This window comes from Lissotriton helveticus, chromosome 4_1 (assembly GCF_964261635.1).
Source record: "Lissotriton helveticus chromosome 4_1, aLisHel1.1, whole genome shotgun sequence".
Taxonomy (NCBI): Eukaryota; Metazoa; Chordata; class Amphibia; order Caudata; family Salamandridae; genus Lissotriton; species Lissotriton helveticus.
In genome coordinates, this window is record NC_136063.1 from 1,017,650,977 (window position 1) to 1,017,675,800 (window position 24,824).

At 46.6% G+C, this 24,824-nt stretch overlaps 1 protein-coding gene across 3 annotated transcripts in view; it reads right to left on the bottom strand.

Moving 5' to 3' along the window:
- CCT5 (chaperonin containing TCP1 subunit 5) overlaps positions 1–24,824 on the bottom strand; it is a 135,600-nt gene that overhangs the window by 56,725 nt on the left and 54,051 nt on the right. For all 3 annotated transcript variants that reach the window (XM_078687618.1, XM_078687620.1, XM_078687619.1), the window contains exon 8: positions 16,062–16,181. In XM_078687618.1, coding sequence (XP_078543744.1) covers positions 16,062–16,181 — 120 coding nt within the window. The remainder of the gene's footprint in view (positions 1–16,061; positions 16,182–24,824) is intronic.

A 24,824-nucleotide genomic window follows, 5' to 3' on the forward strand; every position in this document is an offset into this window, starting at 1 on the left:
GTGTGTATAAACAACATTCATGTGAACGCTGTAGCAGACATTTTATGTTGAAATATCATGGTGATTGTTATTATTGTTTGCGAGTGGGCATCGTTTTTCATATTGTTTCCTTGTTACTTTTACAGTTGACTACTGGAACCCCTGACGAAGGGACCAAGATGTCCCGAAATGCATTGGGTGGTGGTTCTAATGACTTTGTGAATATTGATGTATATGTTTTAAAAAAATGAAAATTTGAATATGTTTATGTTCATGATTTGAGATGACGAAAAAATAAATGTTATAACATGATGTAACATTGGTCAAATGTTCTAAATATTTCTGATTTTTTTTTTGAATTTCTTCACTAAAGTAGTGCGCACTGCAGTCCTAATAGCCAATGTGGTGTTAGGCCATAATTCACAGTTTATCAATACTTAGCAGGTATTAATGCAGAGCTGCACACATATCGTTTAAATAGAGTCTATAGTTCAAGGAGAGTGTGCGACAATCATCCACATATAATTTGATGTTATCAGTTGCCAGTTGTGGAAGCATTGGGAAATCCTGCCCCCCACTGGTGTTACAGGGGGGCGAAGGAACTGTAGACTGTAGAAGCAGCTATTGGAGCTTCGAGGAATCTCCCCCTAACGCCCTGTCCTCTAGAGCAGTGGTTCCCAAACTTTGGACTCCTGAGGACCCCCACTGAATCACTACTGGAAGCCGGGGACCCCCAAGCAATTTGAACAATTTCAATTTCAAAAAATTAAAACAGTACTTCGCAAAAAATACACAAACAAGTACACACCAAACAAATACGTGCATTAATAAAGCTTTTATTATTTTATATTGAAAAATATGCAAAAATCAAAACATTTTAATGGGAAGGATGGTGCTGCATCTCGGCTACTAACTTTTCAATGTTTGGTTTTATTTCAGAAAGTTGAATCCTTAGGTCAGATTCAACATTTTGCAAGCGATTTCTGCACTTATTTTTAAGGTACATAAGATTTGAGAAAGCCTTCTCACATAAATATGTGGTAGGGAAAGGAAGTAAAACCTTAAGTGCCTTGTACGATAATTCAGGGTAATCTGTACGTACATGCAGCCAAAAATTTGTCAGACTGAGAGCCATTTCCTTGAATTGAAGTTTAAGTGCACTATCTGTAGAGATTTCAATCAAACCGTTTTCTTCAGATGCAGTCAGCCCCATTAAATTGTCAATATCTACATTAAAAGGATCTTTAATCCAGTTTTTGCTTTCATCTGGAAGTTCGATAATTCATCATCAGCAGATTCCAAGAATGTCTTCAGGTTCTGAAAAGAATCAAAATTTCTTTGTGATAAGCGACGAGTCCATACTTCTAATTTTTTTATCATTGCCTCAATCTTGTCTTCGACATTAAAAATTGTGATACCTACTCCTTGCATACTCAAATTGAGGGCATTTAAATGGGTGAAGATGTCTGCCATATATGCCAGCATAGCTAGCCAAGTATAGTCATGTAAGCGCTCATGAAGTGGAAATGGAGATTCCAGTTCAGTGAAGAAAACTCTGATTTCATCTCTTAATTCAAAAAGCCGAGACAAAACTCTACCACGAGACAGCCATCGGACATCCGTATGCAGCAAAAGCTGATGATGATCACTATCCATGGACTGACAAAGCTGTTCAAAAAGCCTTGAATTTAGAGACCTAGCTTTGATAAAATTTACAATTTTAACTGACTCATTCAAGACCTTTTTTAATTCCTCTGGTATCTTCTTAGTGGCTAATGATTCTCGATGAATGCAACAATGATGCCATACAACTGAAGGGTTAATTTCCCTTATTCGTGCTACAAGTCCAGTTAGTCTCCCAGACATGGCACGTGCCCCATCTGTGCTGATTCCTATGCATTTGGACCACTGAATTCCATTTGATGTCAGAAAATCATCGAAACAATTGAAGACCTCTTCAGCAGTGGTATGTATCAAATAGCGACAGAACAGTAAATCTTCAATAATGTTCCCCTCAAAATCATATCTAACGTAGCACAGGAGATGAGATTTATTTGCTATGTCTGTAGTTTCATCGACTTGCAGGCTATAATGCAGACTCTTACAAATTCTTTCGATCAACTGTTCCTTTATGTTGTCTGAAATGTTGTCAATTCGCTTTTTTACAGGGTTGTTAGATAATGGCACCAAATGTAAATCTTTTGCTGCTTTTTCTCCAACCATTGCTGTCACTATGGCTTTAGCAGCAGGTACTATTAGTTCTTCAGCAATTGTATGAGGTTTTCCAGCTTTTGCTATGAGCATGGACACTTCATATGAAGCTTTCAGAGCATTTTCATTAACAGATCCTGTTGCAGTTTTCCTAATTATCTTTCTACTTTTTAGGAGCTCTTGCTCTTTATTCTTGAAGAATTCTATGGATTTAGTTGCATGTTCTTTATGCTTAGTTTCCAAGTGTCTTCGTAATTTAGAGGGTTTCATGGCCTCATTTGACAACATTTCATAACATAGCACGCATTGTGGTTGCAGTTCATGTTCTGAACCTGAACATGTGAAACCCATTAGTAAATATTCACCATCGTACCTCCGGCACTTCCTTTTCTTTTCCCTTAAATCACTTTGTTTTGACCATGATGGCCCATCATTGATTTCTTCAGTGGCTTTCCGCTTAAGGTTAAGCCAGCGATCCATCTTCCTTATGTTTGGGATACAAATGACAAGTCTATTTCACCGCAGGTAATGGAATCGATTTCTATCCAAGCTTTTTGGTGAGGCACGTAGTAGACCTTCACTACTTTACCTACTACAGGTTGCCCTCATCCGATATTTCCGAACTACATATGCTTTGACGTTTAGAGATGAAGCAGCACCTGTAAGAAGATTTTAACACTGTATCAGCACTCGTTGAAAAGACAGAGGACACTAGCAAATCATATCCATGGATATGAGAATCTTATGTACACTGATTCAAGATAATTCCACTTGCTCAGTTTAATTAAACATAGCTCATTCATTTGGCCTCCATTGTAGAAGCAGTCCATTGTTGATTGCACAGAGATTCGCACAATAATATGGGAAAATATGATCCGGGTTTGAGTTAAGCGAGAACACTTCAGAAATTCATTTTGTGCAAGAGATGGCAATATGGTATCTGCACAGGAGGCATATTGTTTCAGGAAGATCATGGAGCAATGTTATTCCAATTACCATAAACACCTCTTAGGCATAATCTTTAGTCACAGACAGTAGAACAACATTTTACCACCAATGGGTGAGCAGTGCATTTAAGGCATATTTTAGAGAGGCCTCACATGGCACCTGACAAGACCCTCTCCTGTTAAGGTGCCCACTGCCTCCATCCCCTGCCAACAACAAACCACAGAGGCTATTAAGTGGTCCTGCTAAGGGAGCATATTCCACAACCGTTCAGGCATACACAAATAGGATTTTTACACAGGAGCAACTCGTAGCGCCCCGAAGACCCTAGCAACTGGTTCCTCCCTGTTCAGACCTGTGAACCTTCATACATTTTTTTTTTTTTTTAAGAGTTCTATATAGCGCAAACTAGACCCGAGGATATCAGGTATCAGAGCACTTTACATGACCACCAGTTTCGTTACAGAAGGACACATTCATTTTTGTTAGGCACAGGGAGACAAAGTGATTTTCTCAGAATCAAAGGATGATGAGCGTCCCTGCTGAGACTCGTACCCGGTTCACCAGCTTCGAGGTTGACCTCGCATGACAGGACGGCCCTGTTCAAAGTCAGAGGGGAGTAGGTCTTTGTTAGTGTGCAAACAAATCCCCAAACAGAAATATATTACTTTGTCAACCTGGTGATCAGTGATATGTAATTGATTCTTTTGTCGAAGCAAAACACTTTTTGAATTCCAGCTCAGTGTCCCCCTGGAGGGTCAGTGGTACAGTCCTCACTTCCGTGAGTCTATCAGATGAGTATTTCCATTACAGTCCTCTTTAAATTTAGAAGCAGGGGCGAGGTGGGGCTGAAAGAACAAGCATTGGCATAGCCAATAGGTCTCGCCTTTGGGACCTTATAAGTGTTTAGCCAGAGATTTTGACTTTGCCTATGTCTTTAAGCTGGGTTGTACAGAAGTCTGCAGCATGCTGGAAAGTTATAATAAAGAGATGGCAGAAGCAAACTCCACCCAGGCTTAATTATGGGTTAGGCACAGGGCCCGGCTGGCCAAAGGCTGTGCACATTGGGAAGGGAACACTTTCAGAAGTTGAGTTTACTTGTTAGTATAGTTTGACAGGGGGAATTTGTTATTCTAAAACGAAGTACTCTTTTAATTAAAAAAATATTTTATTGAATTGAGAAGAAAAGATCTAAAAGTGCAACAGCTACAATCCAACGATAACTATAATAAAATAATAAATGACCGCTTGTGAACCCAAAAATAAATGGAGAAGCACGAGGTTAACAGAGGCGAGAGAGCGCTTACTGACAAATGAAAGACTGTGGTACAAATATGGGAAATTTCAAACTACACATTTGGCTAAATAGGCGAGATTATAGTAGGCAGTTTAAAATCTCTACCAAACTGCGGATTAAGTCCAGTTCACGTGAGGCAGTCGTGTGAGTCAGGCGCATGCACATCAAACACCATCAGCCTCGGTATCAGACTTCAAAGGAATCTGCTCCCAAGCCGCTCCCCCGCCGCCCCATCAGACGTGAAAGGAATGCCCTACTGCTCCCCCGCCCCTCGCCACAGCAATTCCGACAATGTTTACAGTAACCTTGCTCCTCAAATGCTGTTGCTGTGTTGCCATCTCTCTAGGGACACTCAGCTTGAAAACACTCGACTTGCTAGCTGCAATGATGTCTGCCCTGCCACCATTTACTTCGGATCCTCACCGCCTCACCCACCCTCACACAACCTCACTCACCGTCACTCACCCTCACCCACCCTCACACCTTCACCCCCTCACCCTCACACCCTCACACACCCTCTCACCCTCACACACCCTCTCACCCTCACACACCCTCTCACCCTCACACCCTCACACCCTCACACACCCTCACTCACCCACCCTCACACACCCTCACACACCCTCACACCCCCACACACCCTCACCCCCCCACACCCTCACCCTCACACACCCTCAAACCCTCTCACCCTCACACCCTCTCACCCTCACACACCCTCTCACCGTCACACACCCTCACACACCTCTCACCCTCACACACCCTCACACACCCTCACCCCCCCACACCCTCACACATCCTCGCACCTTCTCACCCTCACACCCCCTCACCTCATGCCACACACTGCTGCATGCCTCACACTGCTGCATGCCTCACACTGCTGCCCGCCTCACACTGCTGCCCGCCTCACACTGCTGCCCGCCTCACACTGCTGCCCGCCTCACACTGCTGCCCGCCTCACACTGCTGCCCGCCTCACACTGCTGCCCGCCTCACACTGCTGCCCGCCTCACACTGCTGCCCGCCTCACACTGCTGCACACTACCGCACAACTCACTGTTGCACGCCACACACTGCTGCATGCCACACACTGCTGCACGCCACACACTGCTGCCCGCCTCACACTGCTGCCCGCCTCACACTGCTGCCCGCCTCACACTGCTGCCCGCCTCACACTGCTGCCCGCCTCACACTGCTGCCCGCCTCACACTGCTGCCCGCCTCACACTGCTGCCCGCCTCACACTGCTGCCCGCCTCACACTGCTGCCCGCCTCACACTGCTGCACACTACCGCACAACTCACTGTTGCACGCCACACACTGCTGCATGCCACACACTGCTGCACGCCACACACTGCTGCACGCCTCACACTGCTGCACGCCTCACAACACCACCACATCATTCAGGAACACCACCATATCACTCTAGGACACCACCATATCACTCTAGAATACCACCACTTCACTATAGGACACCACCACATCACTCTGGGACAGCACCACATCACTGTGGGACACCACCACATCACTGTGGGACAGCACCACATCACTGTGGGACACCACCACATCACTGTGGGACACCACCACATCACTCCAATACACCACCACATCACTCCAATACACCACCACATCACCCCCACATCACTCCAATACACCACCACATCACTCCAATACACCACCACATCACTCCAATACACCACCACATCACTCCAATACACCACCACATCACTCCAATACACCACCACATCACTCCAATACACCACCACATCACTCCAATACACCACCACATCACTCTAATACACCACCACATCACTCAGCCCGACCACATCAACACTCAGCACCACAAAAGCATCACTCAGCACAACAACAGAACTGTCCTTGCTTGCTACCAACAAGCATTGCCATAGCCAATAGGACGCACATTAGGAAAGTGTAAGCTATTGGCTTTGTAAATAACAATGCTATTAATTTATATATTTTCAAAGCCAACACATATTTAAAAAATTGTCATTTACAATACCAATAGCTCACACTTTCCTAATGCGAGACCTATTGCATTGCAAATGCTTGTTTAAAAATACAAGCTTGCCTTTGTCTCCACTCATGGTGTATGGCAGGTACCACTAGTCAGAGTGTCCACTGCTGTGTTAGCACGCTGGATTGTCCAATTCATGATTTCTCTCTTTTATTTAACATCCAGCAGATGCATACTGTGCGGGCATCTTGGTCCAAGCACTGCACTTCTGTAATGGGCTCACAGCCCATAATGAATGTTAGAAGGGTTATGCATGTAACAAAGGGCACAACCTATGATAGGGGGTTTGTGGGGCGGGGGCAACAGGAAGAAGTTGAGAGACTAAAGCAAACCTTTCTGCTACAGTAGAAATGCTATTTCAAAGTGGTAGGTGATCATCGAAATGAAAACTGTGGCAATATTCACACAATCCTTTTCAAAGTTGTAAGTCAGCAAAAACAAATCGCAACAGTGCCCTGTGTTAAAACCTTTCCTTCCTAAACTTCAATGGTGGGGGCTAGCATATGTTGGTGAGCCAGAGGCTGTGGTCAAAGCAACAGGCTTAAGTATTGCGCCTTCTGATAAGACTGGAAAAACCACTGCAAAGAACTTGAGTGGAACACTTTTTTTTGTAAAGGTCAACTGGAAAATAAAGACTAGTCTCTATGTAACTGCTCCACCTCCTAGCAAACATCACTGGGAAGTAATTCCACAGGTGAAGTATTTTCAGACAAGATGGGCTCTGGTCAGTGATTTTTGTTTAGTATGTTAGCTTCTTGTATAATGTGTTGTGGCGCCTGAAGACCGCAATAAAAAGCAAAGAGCAGTTTATTTAAAAAAAAAACCTTGAGACTGAAATTATACCCAAAACTCTGTTGTCCACCGGACAGAGCAACAGTGCATATAGGATAGCCATTCTTGAGCATTGGAAAGTACGTGACAGTGTGGATACATTATTGTACACATGTAAATGTAGAATACTGGGGCAAGCCAAAGAGGCCCGATGGGCACGTTTTGCAGGTTGTTGATACTGCTGCAACAATAAAAAAGAAAGCCCTCCTTGCACTAGGGAGCGGCAAAACCACGGACATTAATCTTCATTTATTTAAGACTGGTTGCCTGGAATTCTTTTATTTTCTCACATGGGGCCTTATTTATGAAGGCCTTGCGCCACTGGTGCGTCACTTTTAACATGGGAAAAAGTGGCGCACCGGCGGCGCAAGGCCTTCATAAATAAGGCCCATGTCTTTAATCCGGGAATGCCAGCTCATGTTCGTTTTCAGTGAAAGGAAAGAAAAAGATTAAAACCCATGAATCATTTTAATTAAAGGGCAGTTGTGACAAGCGCACTTATTTCCAAATATAATCACTCATCTGGTATGTTGTAGTCCGGAGTGAATGCGTGACAGATTTTAGACTGCTTTCTTAAATGAAAGTACAAAACAAAACAAACAACAAATCTACACACAAACACGCACACACAATTAAATACTTACATGCAGTTCCAGAAGAAGAGCCCTCCTGCCCGTTCGACGTGCTCCAGCGCTCTTCAATCTCGCCCCGCAGCTGCTTTCAGGTCAAAGGGGGACAGATAGCAAAATGCCCAGGGCCTGGTCAAACAGAACAGGAACCACACGCACTGCCGTGCGAGCTCGAGGTCGGGTGGTGGGCAGATTGATTAACACAATATAAAGGCAATCACCCTTCAGCTTGCACCTTTAGCTGAAGGGTGATTGGCCCGATTTCATCGCAGTCATGCCGCCCCTGGCGCCAAGGACATTCACACCTCACTTGTGTGGGGAGCCTGAGGGGCAGCTTGTATGACAGTGTTGGCGCCCGGGCGCCAAGCATATTCACACCTCCTTATGTGCTGCGAGGGCTCGTGAGTGTTTAGTTTTTATACCGACGTTAGGCACTCAAGTCCTGCGGACCCCCTGGGAATGTGTCACGGACCCCTGGGGGTCCGCGGACCACAGTTTGGGAAACGCTGCTCTAGAGGATTGGCGAGAGAAAGACGACGATTGACCTAGTCGCTGAGAGTACTAGGATCTGTAAGACTGAGATGGTTGTGAATAGGAGGAATAGCGTTGCTGCTGATATCCATCCCTATGACAAAAAACCCCTTCCTCCCGCTCCACGGAAATTAACTTTGCGGTATTGCAAAGTCCGCAGGGACTTCGTAGTTTCCGTGTCCCTTTTTACATCCTGCAGAGCATCGTCAATATGCTTCCCAAAAAGCATCTCTCCATTAAACGGCAGATCTAGGATTTTATTTTATACTTCCGTGCGATTCCAGATGGCCCGAAGCCAGCCTTGCAGTCGAAGTACCGCCGCTCCTGCCAGAGAGCGGAAAACTGTTGTAGCAATATCTACTGCACAATCAATAATTTCCGAGGAGGAACACTCTCCCTCCTCCAGGATTTTATTGGCGTCAGCATTTGAATCTTCGAGTAGCTGTTCCAAATATGGGGATAGGTCACACCACATTTGGCATATCGTCCCAAAATCGCCAAGGCATTAGCTGCTCGGACCAGAAGGCTGGACAGAGGGAAGGCTGGACAGAGGGAAGGCTGGACAGAGGGAAGGCTGGACAGAGGGAAGGCTGGACAGAGGGAAGGCTGGACAGAGGGAAGGCTGGACAGAGGGAAGGCTGGACAGAGGGAAGGCTGGACAGAGGGAGGGCCGACAGAGGGAGGGCCGACAGAGGGAGGGCCAACAGAGGGAGGGCCGACAGAGGGTGGTGATGGTGATGGTAGACATGGTGGGGGTGGGTGGTGGTGGAGGAGGTGGGTGTGGTGGTAATCCTGCAGGAGTCTGTGCAAAATTCAGCAGCGCCTCTAGGCGTTTGTTGCAATGCACAGACTTCACACAGAATTTGGCATCAAAGTATAGTACACAATAAAACAGTTCTTAGCACATAATTAAATAAAAAGCTCAAAAGAGCTCTTTCGGCATCTCTGGCAAGTGTGAATGAACAGCAACATAAACCTCTAAGAAAAGAGACCAGAACGGGTAGGAATGCGTACAGTGTAGTTTCTGTAAGACTTTCCGAAAGTGACCCTAATCAGGACATAACTAAACCTATCATGTCTATTTTACAGCATCTAGATAGCAAAAGACTGGGATCCAATGATGAAAGCGGAGGCGACACCAAAGTAGCAGGAAGCAACAATATAATTTATGGGCGCATTACCTCGGCTGTTTAATCGGGTGTGATCTTGGGCATGACAGCCTTCAGCGAGCAAAGTCAGAAACGGAGGGGTCGCGGATTCCTTTGAAGTCTGATGCCGGCTGCAAGCAAACCAGCATGAGTGAGGAGAGAGGCAAATGGTGAGCGATGTGCACGCGCCGGCACACATGCACTGTAGGCAATCCGCCTTTGGGTGCATTTTGTTCTCAGGACACCCCCGTGCCGCACGGCCCCCCAGCTGTGTGTGTGCCCCTCGCTGCTGCTCACTGCCCGATCAGCCGTTTTTGCCTGTAATCCCTCGCTCGTTTTCCTGGTACTGCCTGCTGTCTCATTGTATTATTTGTGCTGTAATATCTGTGCTTTTGTATCCTGTATTGCCTGATTCCCCTGGTGTTAGCCCCGCTCCCCCGCTGCCGTGATCTCGCGGCCCCGCCCCCTCTTTCTCCGTGTCCTCCCCGCTCCCAGCTGCTCCTCCCTCCCACTTGTCCTTAAATGGAGACCGCGCGACGCAGGTGAGTGTGACCTGTTCTCAGGACACCCCCGCGCCGCACGGCCCCCCAGCTGTGTGTGTGCCCCTCGCTGCTGCTCACTGCCCGATCAGCTGTTTTTGCCTGTAATCCCTCGCTCGTTTTCCTGGTACTGCCTGCTGTCTCATTGTATTATTTGTGCTGTAATATCTGTGCTTTTGTATCCTGTATTGCCTGATTCCCCTGGTGTTGCCCCGCTCCCCGCCGCCGTGATCTCGCGGCCCCGCCCCCTTTTTATCCGTGTCCTCCCCGCTCCCGCCTCCCAGCTGCTCCTCCCTCCCACTTCGCCTTAAATGGAGACCGCGTGGACGTGCAGCGGGCGCGCCAAAGACAAGCCCGTCTGCGCCCGTCCGCGCCAGGACCCCATGCCCCCGAAGATGCCAGCCCACACGACGGACTTACGACTCCACCACCCTCAACGCACTCAACGCCGGCCGAAACCCCACCTGTTACCGAGCCAACCCGAAACGCACCCACGGGCCCTTCACCTGCCATGCCTGCATGTTCTCCTGCCTCCGGACCTGCAACGCTCCCGCCAAACCGACCACCAGCAGCAACCACCTGAAGTGCATCCTGCTCAACACCCGCTCCGTCCACAGGCACGCCGCCGAACTCTGGAACCTGCTCGACACAACAGCACCAGACGTCGCCTTCCTCACGGAAACCTGGATGAACACCTCCTCAGCGCCCGACCTCGCCAGCGCCATCCCGGACGGATACAAGATCACCCGGAGGGACCGCGTCAACCAGACGGGAGGCGGCATCGCCATCGTACACAAGAACACCATCCACATCTCGACCAACTCCGACAACACCTTCACCGCCGCCGAACACCTCCACTTCCAGATACACACCGACCCCAAGACGACCCTCAGAGGCACTCCCATCTACAGACCCCCGGGACCTTGCACGTAATTCAGCGAAGACATCGCAGACTTCATCAGCCCGCACGCCCTCCCCTCCGCTGACTACATCCTCCTAGGGGACCTCAACTTCCACCTGGAGAACAACAATGACAACAACACCACCACCCTGCTGGACAACCTCGGACTCAAGCAACTGGTGAACACCCCGACCCACTACGCCGGCCACACGCTTGACCCCGTCTTCTCATCCAGCAAGCACCTCTCCTTCAGCCACTCCACCGGACTTCATTGGACTGACCACAGCTGCGTCCACTTCAGCTTCAGAAGAACCACGACCGACCATCACCACCCGCAACAGGTTCCTCGCCGGAGCTGGAGCAAGATCACCGCCGAGCAGCTCACCGCCTCCCTCGACCAGAACCCTCCCACCAGCACAACGGACCCCAACGAAGCAGCCAGCAACCTCACACAGTGGTTGACCGCCTGCGCCGATGACCTCGCACCACTAAAGAACCCTCCCAGCAGACTCGGCTGAAAGAAAACCCCCTGGTTCACCAACGAACTCAAGGACTCCAAGAAGAACTGCCGCACCCTCGAGAAAGCCTGGCGCCACAACCAAACTACAGACAACAGGACCGCCCTCAAGCACGCCACCCGCAAGCACCACCAGCTGATCCGGGCCACCAAGAAGAAAGCACTCAAAGAACGACTGGACAACAACGCCCACGACAGCAAGGAACTCTTCAGCATCGTCAAAGAGTTCTCCAACCCCTGCGCCGGAAACAACGACATCACCCCCTCGCAAGACCTCTGCGACTCACTCGCCTCCTTCTTCCATCGCAAGATCGCCGACCTACACAACAGCTTCGGCGCACAGACCACGCACCCAACCACCGAACCAACGCCCGCCACCACCACCCCCTGCAATTGGCCCTCGGTCAGCACCGAAGACACCACCCGCACGATGAACTCCATCCACTCCGGATACCCCACCGACCCCTGCCCCCACCACGTCTTCAACAAGGCCGTCGCCACCATCGCACCCCATCTCCGGGACATCATCAACGCCTCCTTCCTCACCGCCACCTTCCGGAGAGCTGGAAGCACACCGAGCTCAGCGCCCTCCTGAAGAAACCCACAGCGGACCCCACCGACCTCAAGAACTTCCGCCCCATCTCGCTCCTCCCTTTTCCTGCCAAAGTCATCGAGAAGACCGTTAACAGACAGCTCACCGCCTTCCTCGAGACGAACGGATCCCTCGACCCCTCACAGTCCGGATTCCGAACCAACCACAGAACCGAGACCGCCCTGATCGCAGCCACCGAGGACATCAGATCACTGCTCGACAACGGGGAAACAGCGGCCCTCATCCTCCTGGACCTCTCCGCAGCGTTCGACACTGTCTGCCACTGCACGCTAGTTCAGCGCCTCAGCAACATCGGAATCTAAGAGAAGGTACTGGAGTGGATCATCTCGTTACTCGCCGGAAGAACCCAGAGAGTCCACCTCCCCCGTTCAGATCCGAAGCCACCGAAGTCATCTGTGGAGCACCACAAGGATCATCACTCAGCCCAACCCTCTTCAACGTCTACATGAGCCCCCTCGCGGCCATCGCACGCCAACACAACCTCAACATCATCTCCTACGCCGACGATACCCAGCTGATCCTCTCCCTCACCAAAGACCCCGCCACCGCAAGAGCTAGTCTACACGAGGAGATGAAAGACGTCGCCGAGTGGATGAAGAACAGCCGCCTGAAACTGAACTCAGACAAGACTGAAGTCCTCATCCGGGGATCATCGCCCTCCGCCTGGGACGACTCCTGGTGACCCCCTGCCCTGGACACCACTCCCAAACCAACGGACCATGCACACAACCTCGGCTTCATCCTGGACTCCTCCCTCTCGATGACCAGACAAGTCAACGCCGTCTCCTCATCATGCTTCAACACCCGGCGCATGCTCTGCAAGATCTTCCGATGGATCCCCACCGAAACCAGGAAGACCTTCACCCAGGCACTAGTCACCAGCCGTCTAGACTACGGGAACACCCTCTACGCCGGAACCACAGCCAAACTTCAAAAAAGACTCCAACGCATCCAGAACGCCTCCCACGACTCATCCACATCTCCAGCCACCTGAGACCAGCACTGGCTCCCCATCAGCAAGAGAATCACGTTCAGGCTCCTCACCTACGCACACAAGGCTCTCCGCGACCTGGGCCCAAAGTACCTCAATGACCGCCTAACCTTCTACGCGCCCACCCGCCAGCTACGATCAACCAGCCACGCCCTAGCCTCCGTACCACGCATCCGCCGAGCCACCGCAGGAGGAAGATCCTTCTCCTACCTTGCAGCCAAGACTTGGAACTCCCTCCCCATCCACCTTCGGCTGACCCGGGACCACCTCTCCTTCAGGAAACAGCTCAAGACCTGGCTGTTCGAGCAGTGACGTAACCCTCTCCCCCAGCGCCTTGAGACCCTCCCGGGTGAGTAGCGCGCTATACAAATGCCATGATTGATTGATTGATTTTTGAGAGCCCTTACTTAAGTCTCGCTGAGCGAGACCTAAAAAGAGGTGGATATGCTACAAAATGAGATGAGGCTTAAGCCTTTTCCTTCTCTTTTGTACCTACTGCTATGTTATTTTTTATTTACATAGACTCCCATTCCGACGACGTGGAATGATACAAGCTATGGAAATCTATGAAAATTCCAATACAGTACATATACTTTGTACAGGCTTTTTAGTAAAATGACAAGTAGATTACTTTGCAGATTACATTTCTTACAAAGTACAATATACCTAGGCTTTCCAGTTTACAGTTTCTATTTTGGGTAAATTCCGGTGGCGTTTCAGTGTTTTCCATACCTCAAAAAAAAAACTGCTTTTCAGCGGTTACTCATTTTCATGCCAGAGTTTATGGGACGCTTTGCTTTTATTATTCCTTTTTTAATTTTTCTTCTGAAATTGTGTACTGCTCTACATTTCAGAAGCTTAATACGGTCATGAAATACTTTCCATTGTCCTTTGATTCTGCAGCTCACATTTAACAAGCATTTGCAATGCAATAGGTCTCGCATATATGAGAGTTTAAGCTATTGGCAGTGTAAATGACAAAGCCTTTTATTTAGGTTTTAAAAACAAAAAAATAAAAGGCATTGTTATTTGCAATGTCAATAGCTCAAACTTGCGTAAGTGCGAGACTTATTGCATTGCTAATGCTGGTTTTAAATGAAAGCGTGAATTGGTCACTCAGCAAGTGTGTCAAATATACATAGAATTTTTTTTTAATACTATGATGAAATTGCAGTGTGGCTGAAGGGGAATATGCAAGTCAAAAAAATGAGGTTAAGACAAAGACTTCCTCTAGCAAAAAAAATTAAGTATTTGGGGCTTTGTCCTTGCAGTAGATTTTTGTTGTCAGACAGTGATGGTAGCTTTTGCTCTTTTGACTGCTCTCCAACAGGATTGTGTAGCAAGTGCTGAAAAGCAATAAGGTACTGTTAGGTGCACCATGTGTTGGGCGGCGTGCGTTGTGGGCTCCAGCAACATGTGGACGGTTTGTGAAGGGATCAGTATGCCCGGGAGGAAGAGGCAGTGTATTACCATATTTGTTTACAGTTAATGCAGATATGCATGGAGAACATGTAGATGTTTGTTGAGTTATAAAGAGACTTTTGAACTGTGTATAATTCCTCATAGATCGTTAATTCTACAGCAATGCAATGAAAGCGGCTGGATGTGCACAATTTGCGTGTAATTACCTTTGGCGCCTGCTGCACATTTGTACACCCTCATCACTATCAATTTTGTTTACCTCCGCACACCTCTTCGCCTTACACTCGAACGACTGGTTTTCAGAGGGTGAGTGGAAGGTTATCAGGTCAGGTGAGTTCAATTAAATTGATAGACGCCATTTTGCTCGTTTTGGACGGTGAAGATGAATCCAAGAAGGGGGATTCCCTCCAATAGAGGGTGGGAGTTGGCAAGCATGTCTACAATACAGCATGAAGTGTAATTCCCACAGAAATGATGCATTGCAGACTGTACAGGTTTAAGAAAGCTTTCTGTAAATGTCAATCAGTTACAGGTTTTAGAGTTTTGCTATGTTAAAGACAGGCAATGCAATGTAATATTTCCGTTCATTGTGTTCCTATGGAGGAAAACCAAGCTAGCGACTTACAGGTAAGTACTCTGTTTTGTAGTTCAGTCTCAAGCTGGTAGCACTTACACAGGGCAGGGGTCAGGTAGGTAAAGTGAGTGCACCGACAGCGACGGTTGGATGCAGAGGTGAAAGGAGTCTGGGCCCCATGTAGTGCTATGGAGACAGGGGGCACTAGAAGAGCACTGGTCACAGGTACCGGCTGTTCCTGGGTCCTGGTATGCGTTGTCACAACGTGGGCGTTGTAACAACCGCGCTGTGACAGCATGCGGGCTCACGGATGCGTCGTGAAGGTGCTTTACCCCTGAAACAGCTGCCATATAAACATACGTTAAACAAGCATATAGATCTGGGTTTGAAGTATTAACACATGTAGCCTTAGCACATTAAAGTGAGACACACAAAGGAGCCAGCAAGAATAGACAGATAGTGCTATAGTTGTGAAGCAATTCTTCAAGAGGTTCAAGGCAAGCACTCAAGTAGAGCAGAAGATGCACTCGGACAATAGCATTAGGTAAGGGATGAATACACCAATGGGCCGAACGAAGACGTGGCCTACAAAGTTTCAAGGCAATAGCTAAAAGTAAGTGAAAAAAAAAAAGGGGGCGCGAGAGTTGTACAAGAAAACCAACAGTTGAAAGTTCCTAACCCAAGGCCCACACTACCCATATTGTTGTTAGCAATAGGTTTGCGTGACAGAGCACCTGTCAAAACTCAGACCATATACTCATGGTAAGGTATTGTGCAGGGCATCCAGGAAAAAAGGCACATCCAGCTAAACCACGGACAAGAAAAACTGATTTTACACCCAAAGTAACAAAATCATTTTTTATAGAAAGATAACACCTCAGCATAATCATCTACAAACTTTTATACCTCTATTTCAGGACCGCCAACCCAACGAACAGCTGGTAACTCATTCTGAAGTAGTAAATGGTTTGCCTCGTCATCAAAGCCCCATTGGCAAATGGCAAGATTAGCACCAGTATCCTTTATCTGGAAGCAAAAAAAAGTGAGTCACTCCACAAATTAATGGGAACAAGTACTGAAGAAAGGAGTTCTTTGCAAATGCTGTATTTCATGGTATCAAAAGTCATACTTTCACCAATTCATAAGGAAAAAGCACTGGCAAGTCAGCAGGTCAAGAGCTTGTATTTGGAGTGCAAACATTTACAAATCCTGCAGAAATGAAAAAATACAACAAAAACTTTCAGAATATAGTGCCGATAGAAGATGCGGTGATAACAATCCTCTGGCTCAAGCAAACACCCATTCTGAGTTTATTGAAAGAACTAGTAACAATAGGTTAAGTAGACATAAGCAGTCAGGCCAAATGTAAAAACAATAAAATAAAAAATAAATAAAAAGTCTCCCTTGTTTGAAATAACCTTTAAAGACATATATACACATCCATTTACACTCAAATATTAACATATTTCACGTATGCTCCAAAACCAGGCTTTTAAAACGACTTCAATGTCAAAATCCCTGTGAAAGGCATCTGGAATATCACAGAGAAAGTCACTGCCTGGAAAAGCACATTTCCAAAGCAAGGAAAAAGTGAAATGGAAAAAAAAAATGAAGTCTCATTACACTCTAAACACATCATACAAGCTTGGATGCACTCCCTGAAGCTGTATTCCACACAATGTAGCTCTGACAGGACAATACCTGACTGTGGAGAATCACGCATTAGTGATAAGCCTACAGTTATGTGAAAAAGATTGTCTACGAAGTTAAAATTCTATGGTTTTACATATACAACTGACTTCTATAGTTCTTCCCAAGTCATAACTTTTCAGAAGTCTCTTATGTACTGTGTGGAATAAGCAAGTGTACCCTTTCAGTTTCTATAACATTTAAGAAGGTAATTAGAGGGGAGTCGCGCGCACCGCGACCCAGGATGGCCGCCGGGCGCCGAGTCACTGCATGTCGCTGGACTTCCGACCGGCCTTTAAGCGGCTTCAGCGCGTCCCACGAGATAATGCCAGATTCAGTCGTCGGATCATCTCTGCAGTAAAGTGTTGTGCACTGCGCATATTAACCAGTTTATGGCGGCCACGATTTTCCCTCAATGGCCGAAGGCAGCAAGGAAGGGGTTAAATCCTCTTGGACTCGGAGAAATATGCAGGAGCTTATTAGCGGCCGCCATTTTGTTTTCTCATGCCGTTTTTATTATCACCTCAGCTTCTCTATGTTTTTTTAATTGAGTTTCTAAGAACATATTTTTTCAGTACTTTTTATGGCTTCATTTACCCTTTCTTTCCGCATTTGCTATAAACTCTATAATTTTCATTGTCCTGTAAAATGAAGCTCATATTGTGGTGAAATTTGCATTACGGTTATGGCGGCCGCCATTTTGTAGTTTTATGGTTTTCCTGCCGACTTTCTCCTTATGAATCCTTACGGATGCACGCTTTTCAAAGCTGTTGGATGCCTGTGCAGTATTTTTGAAACCTCTCTCTATGGTCCCGGATTTCTTTGAAGACCTCCTTATCCATGTGAATTGGTTCTCCCTAGGCTACCTCACCTTTTCATGTGTGGCGCATTCCCTCGTCCAATGTTTCTGCTACTTCATGGGTAGGAGCAGACGTTTTCTACGCCAGCATAAAGGGATAAAGAGCGCCTCTATCACTCCCACATCGGGAATATCTACCTCTTCAGATTGTGATCCACTTGAATCTTCAGAACTTCCCTCCAACATGTCGTCTAAGGGGTCACTTTCCTCCACCACTGGCAAGAGACTCAAGCAGGACCCCCCTTCTCCTAATAAGTCTGCATCTCCGGTTTCTTTGGAAATGATCTGGAATTAGTTGCGCACCCATCGCCCATTCATTGAGGAAACTAACACTCGCCTGCAATTGTTGGACGATAAATGGTCTTCTATGGACTCTCGCATCACGACAGTAGAGCGTCAATTGGATGATGGTTAAGCTTTATCTTCTAAAGTATCCTCATTGGAATTGGAGATATCCCACCTGAAAAGAGCATCTGAGGACTTGGAAAATAGAAATCGTCGTAATCTCCGTATTTATGGTCTTCCTGAGGGTCTTGAGGGGGAAGATCCAGTTACATATTTTACGTCTTTTTGCCTCAGTTTTTGGACCTACCTACTACCACCAAATTGAACATTCAGCGTGGTCATAGACTTGGTCCTCGTCTTTCCTCCTATTTGGCACCTGCTAAACCTCGTGGAGTGATTATTTTTTTGCAATTCACTGACCTTATACTGGTTCTCAATGCAGCTAAAACCAAAAAAGAACCTATCCTTGCATGGCACCAAAGTCTTTATCTCTCAAGATGTCTCTACACCGACTGCTAAACGTCGTAAGGAATTTTTGGATCTTCGCCCTACTCTCCGCTCCTTAGGTGCAAGATAGGGTTTATTCCATCCATGTACTTTCCAAGTCACTTTTCTCAACAAAACATCTACTTTTGAGGACCCTGGTGAACTTCGAAAATGTATTCAATCCCACTCTACTACATCAATGGACCCATCACCTTCTTCGTCCGGCTCCTGACTTTGATATTGTATTTTGCTTGCACCATTTTCTTGGTTTAGTTCGTTCATTTCTTCTGCTCTCTTTTTGTCTTCTTCTTTAATTATTTTGTTATATCTTTATGTCCGTTTTAAATCACTATTTTCTTTGTAGGTGCGTTGATGCTCTTCTCGTCCTTATCTCTTATATGCTTGTCTCTTTATTTTTATTTCTCTTAACAAATATCAGGATGTTTAAGATTCAGTAAAGAGTTGTGTTTTACACTTTAATCTATTTCTTTTTCCAGGTTTGATATTTTTTCAATTTCCATCGTTTCGTGTTCCTGCTCATGATCCTATGTCCTGACGTGTGGTGTCGCCCCCTGTTGGGTGTGCTGTCTTCATTGTCCTTTGCCGCCTCCCATCCTCTTTTGTTCCTTAAGGTATGTACTGCAGTCGTTCTTTGGACATGTACTGTCTTCCTTTGCTTATACTCTTTCCCACCCTCCTTTTTCCTTCTTTCATTCCTCCTTTTCTTATTCACCTTAATTTTTTGGTATTCTATTGACGTTTTTATTTCTTTTGTTCTATTTTTTTATCTACTTTATTCTTTCATTCCACATATGTGTATTGTATAGTTTCCTTGATGTTTTGAATTCAGAGTAATTTCTTGAAATGTGAAAGGTTTTATTAACCCCATCAAAAGAGAGAATACCATCTCATCTTGCCTCTTATAATCCTGACTTGGTCCTTCTACAAGAGACCAATCTTACAGAACCCGAGGCACTAAAGTTGAAGCGTAGTTGGGTGGGCTCAGTTTTATTCTCCCCTTCTATGAACAAGAAAAATGGTGTTATAATTTTAATTCACAAAAAACTAAATGCAAGGTAATTTCACAAGTATCTGATTCTGAAGGGAGATATTTATTAGCCAAGTTGTTGATAAATAATGTTTCTATAACAGTTTTTAATGTTTATGGGCCTACACAGCCAGATTCTTCTTTTTGGCCCTTAGTTACACACAAGTGTATTGCAATCAAGTTGTTGACCCCTTTGTTGATCGCCAATCCCAAGTCCGTTTCAATCCTCACAAGGCACACAAACAATTTCTTGACACCATATTCCAAGCTCACCTTGTAGATTCATGGAGGCTCTCCCACCCCAACTCTTTTGACTTCTCCTTTTCTCCTCTTCTCAACTCTTTCTCGTTTAAATTATATATATTTCTCTCAGTCCTTGTCTCAAAATCTTTTATCCTCCTCTCTGGAACCTATTGCTATTCCTGACCATGCCCCACTTATAACTGATCTTGATCTGCTTCCACAACATCCCAAATCCTCCCGTTGGCGTTTTAACAATTCTCTACTTCTGGATTTTTCCTCCTTTACCGCTTTTGCTACTGAGTTCTTTGCTCTTAACACCAATATATCTTCCTCTCCTCACATTCTCTGGGATTCCTTTAAAGCTCCTGCAAGAGGCTTCGTTATAGACCGTTTCAAAGAAGAAAAAAAGGATTCATTCAGCAACAAAGCTACCCTGGCCCCCATTAAGTCTTTGGAACAAGAGTTCTATACGTCCTCAAAAGATTCAGTGCTTCCAACTTTGATCAGTGCTAAGTTGGCGTTTAACAAAACTTCTACTGATAACGCCTCTTCGATTCTTTTTTGTAGCAGCGTGCGTTATTATGGGGGCCATAATAAAGTTGGGAAGCTTCTGGCGAACTATTTGAAAACGCGAAAGGAACAAACTTTAATTGGCTCTATTTACTATCCTGATGGTTCGTTGTTGAACAAAGATCAAGATATTCTTGACACATTCAAATCGTATTATATGGATCTTTATACCCTGGAATCCCCTCCCTCTAATTCCCTAGTCCAATCATATTTAGGTAATTTACCATCCCAATCCACCTCTCATCTTAATTTATCAGATCTTGAGACAGACTTCTCTGTACCCGAATTATCCTCTGCTCCAAGTTTTTTAAAGAAGGGGAAAGTCCTGGGCCCGATGGCTTCGCTGTTGAATTTTATTTACATTTTTACACACTGTTACTCCCTAAACTTTTAAATCTTTTTCATTCCTTTTGTCTTTCAGGGAAAACGGAGGGCACCTTTCAGGAAGCCATCATTTGTCTTATTCACAAAGATGGACGGGACCCCAAGTATTGTAAGAACTATCGACCGATCTCCCTGGTTAATGTAGATTATAAGCTTTTTGCTAAAATACTTGCACTTAGTTTAGATCCTCTTATGCCACACTTGGTCGGTAAAGAAGGATTAGTCACTTACCTGTTATCGTAGTTCTCATCCAGGGGTATACTCAAAGTCATAAGCTATGAATAATCCCCGCCTATGTGCAGGATCCCGGAGCATATAGAAAATACATATATATATATATATACACACACACATATACATATATATATATATATATGTGTGAAAACCTATTTGCAGCCTAAAACATTTCAAAACTGCCGCAAAATTACATGAATTAGCATACACACAGTAGTACTCTCCCAACCCCTAAGAAAGAAAGAGAGCAGTAAACATTAGCATTCAACAATGCTTTATTGCCATAGGAAAACCTGTACTTGCAGGCATTTGCCAGTAGGCTGCAGTAGAGTTAAGAAACAAATAAAGACTGACACCTTGCCTTTAAGGCATTAGAGTAGGGGTACCGAGCCTTTAAGACCTGAAGGCGACCCCCTTCTACCATGATGCACCACAGGTGGCAAGTGGGTCGGTTCTTTTTGGAGGTGCATGACACCCGAGTAAATCCATTGAAAAAACTTTTCATAACTTTATGATCATGCTCGTCCGAGGAGGTGGGCGGGAGCTTATGACTGATGAGTATACCCCTGGATGAGAACTAGGATTACAGGTAAGTAACTAATCCTTCTCATCCAGTGGATACTCATCAATAGTCATAATCTATGAATAGATTAGCAAGCTCATACCCAAAGTCTCGAGGACGAGCAAACAAGTACTCGGAGACATGAATAAACTTCACATTTTACATACAATTATGCAAATAAATTTCTCAAAGAGGCCTGTCCCACTTGGGCATTGGCCAGTGTATCTGAATCCAGGCAATAATGGCGGGTAAAGGTATGCACCGAACGCCATGTAGCTGCCTTGCAAATTTCAGATTGGAACATTACGAAGGAGAGCCGTAGTAGAAGCTTTCCCTCTAGTGGAGTGTGCATGAGGTCTACCCTGTAAAGCCTTGTTAGCTAATTGGTAAGACAGAGCTATACAGGAAACTATCCAGCGTGAAATGGATCTTTTCGAGGCTGACAGACCAGTATTAGTGGTTCCATAATTAACAAAAAGCCGGTCAAACTTCCTAAGTGGAAGGGTTTTAGCCAGGTAAAATTTCAGAACCCTCCGGAGATCTAGATAATGTAAAGACCTCTCCGGGGGAGTGGGAGGTTGAGGAAAGAGGGTAGGCAGGGTGATAGACTGGTTGATATTAAAGTCTGAGACTACCTTAGGCAGAAAACCTGGGTGTCCTCAGTACCACCCTGTTGGAGTGAAACACTGTGTAAGGTTCCTTACAACACAGGGCCTGGATTTGACTAACCCTACGGGCAGAGGTAATCGCCACTAAAAAAAGCGGCTTTCCAGGTCAAGTGCTGCAAAAAAGCCTTGTGTATAGGCTCGAAGGGAGCACCCATCAGCTTAGTAAGTACGATGTTAAGCTCCCAGGGAGGGGATGTGGGACCTCACTGGTGGAAACACTTTAAGCCCCTTTAAGAAATCTTTAACCACAGGCATAAGGAAGAATGATGTCTGAGAAGGTGACTTCCTATAGGCTGTGATTGCCGCTAAGTAAACCCTGATGGAGGGGTACTTGAGGCCTGACTTTGCTAAATGCAACAGATCGGGTAGAATCGCCTGCTCTGGACCGTGGATAAGGTCAAGAGAGTGGTCAAGACACCATATGAAGAATCTCTTCCACTTGAAAGCATATGAATTCCTAGTGGAGGGTCTCTTGGCTTCTTAGAGAATGTTCATGCAGTCTGCTGAAGGTCTAGGTGTCCATACTGGATAACCTTAGGAGCCATGCCGTCAAGCGAAGGGAAGGAATGTTGGGGTGAAACACCTTCCCCTGGTCCTCGGTCAACAAATCTGGACAGCAAGGAAGTCGCCGGTGCGGGACTCCTGACAGTTGGAGGAGATCCAGGTATCACCACTGGCGTGGCCACTCTGGCGCTATCAGGATCATCCTGGTGTTGGTCCTGTAGAATTTCTGAATCACCGCCGGGATCAGAGGCAGGGGAGGAAAGGCATACAGCAATGTCTGCGACCAGCTGATCAAAAGAGCATTCCCTGTGAGCCCTGTTGGGGGAACCTGGACACGAAGACAGGGCATTTTGCGTTTGCCGCGTCTGCGAACAGGTCTATGTCCGGTACGCCCCATTGCTGAAATACCTCCTGTGCGACTTCTTCGTTGAGCACCCAATCGTGCGCTTCTGCGAAGTCTTTGGTTAGGCAGTCCGCTTGGGTATTTTGGATACCTGGTATATGAACTGCAACGATGGATAGACCTCTTGCCAAGAGCCAGTGCCAGATGGCTTTCGCTTCCAGGGATAAGGCTCTTGACCTGGTGCCTCTCTGCTAGTTCAGATAGAACATAGTTGTCGTGTTGTCCGTCTGAACTTGGATGTAGTTGGTGCCCAGAGAAGGATAAAGAGATTTGAGCGCCAGATGAACTGCTCGGAGCTCTAGGAAGTTGATGTGGTAGCTTTGCTCTACTTCGGACCAGAGACGTTAGACCTGAAGCTGGTCCATAAGAGCACCCCAGCCTTGAAGAGAGGCATCCGTAACCACTGACTGAGATGGAGGAGGGCGATGGAATGGAACCCCCCCCCCCCGGAGGAGATTGGAACGTTTCATCCACCATCTGATTGAGTCTCTGGCACAGTGTAGAAGAGAAACACGGTCCTGCAGAGGCCTCATGTGAAGGCGTGCATTGGGCACAATGTAGATGCACGAGACCATCGACCCCAGGAGAGGGGACACTTGCCTGGCTGTGGGACTGTGATTGTCCAGTAGGATATGACACTTCAGGAGCATGGATGACAACCTCTCCTCCAAAGGACACTCGTTTGCCTGCACGGAGTCCAGGGAAGCACCCAGGTAATAAATCCGTTGGGAAGGGTTGAGTACTGACTTTTTGAAGTTGACCTGCAACCCAAATGAGTTCATCAGTTTGAGACAGAACGAAAGATGGGCCTGAAGCAGAGCCGTAGTGGAGCTTTTCAGCAGCCAATCGTCTAGATCGGGATAGACTAATATCTTCCGCCTGCGGAGAAAAGCAGCCACCACCGCCATGCACTTGGAAAATGTCAGTGGAGCAGATTTGAGGCCAAACTGAAGCACTCGACACTGGTAGTGACGGCGTCCGATCTGAAACCTGAGAAACTTTCGGTGCTTTACTGAGACAGGTATGTGAAAGGAAGCGTCCTGCAGGTCGATGGCACACCTCCAGTCTCCCTGATGAAGACGCGGGAAGATCGGGCAGGGCTAGCATGCGGAATTTTTCTCTTTTGACGAATCTGTTCAGTAGTCGTAGGTCCAGAATGGGCCTGTATTCTTGGACTACTCCTTTTTTGGACAAGAAAATAGCGGGAGTAGACTCCTTGATTTATCTGCATGGAAGGAACCTCCTTTATGGCCTTCTTCTTGAGGAGGACAGAGACTTCGTCCTGCAGCAGTTGACTGTGGAATCGGGGAAGGTGCTTTATTTGAGGGAAGACTTGCGGCAGGGGTGGGGGGGGGGGGGGGGGGGGGGCTAGGCGGAGGGGACTAGAACCTCAGCAAGTAACCATGCTGCACAATACTCAGCACCCATCTGTCCTTTGTTATGGATCTCCACTCTTCCGGATGATGAGAAACACTCCCTCCCACCGGAGTGGCGAACAGTTGCCGAGGAAGCAACAGCTCAGGGCTTGGGAGGCTGCTTGGAGGCAGACTGCTGTTGGTTATTGTTGCCTCTGCCAGGGCGTCTCTGCTGAAATAGGGTTTGCCTCTGCCAGGGCGTCTCTGCTGAAATAGGGTTTTCTGCTGTTCTTGGGATGACCATTGAGGGGTTTGAACCCGCTGCTGGTAAGGTAGCTTGTCCCCCTGACGAAAGCGCTTTTTAAATTCTTTACGCTTC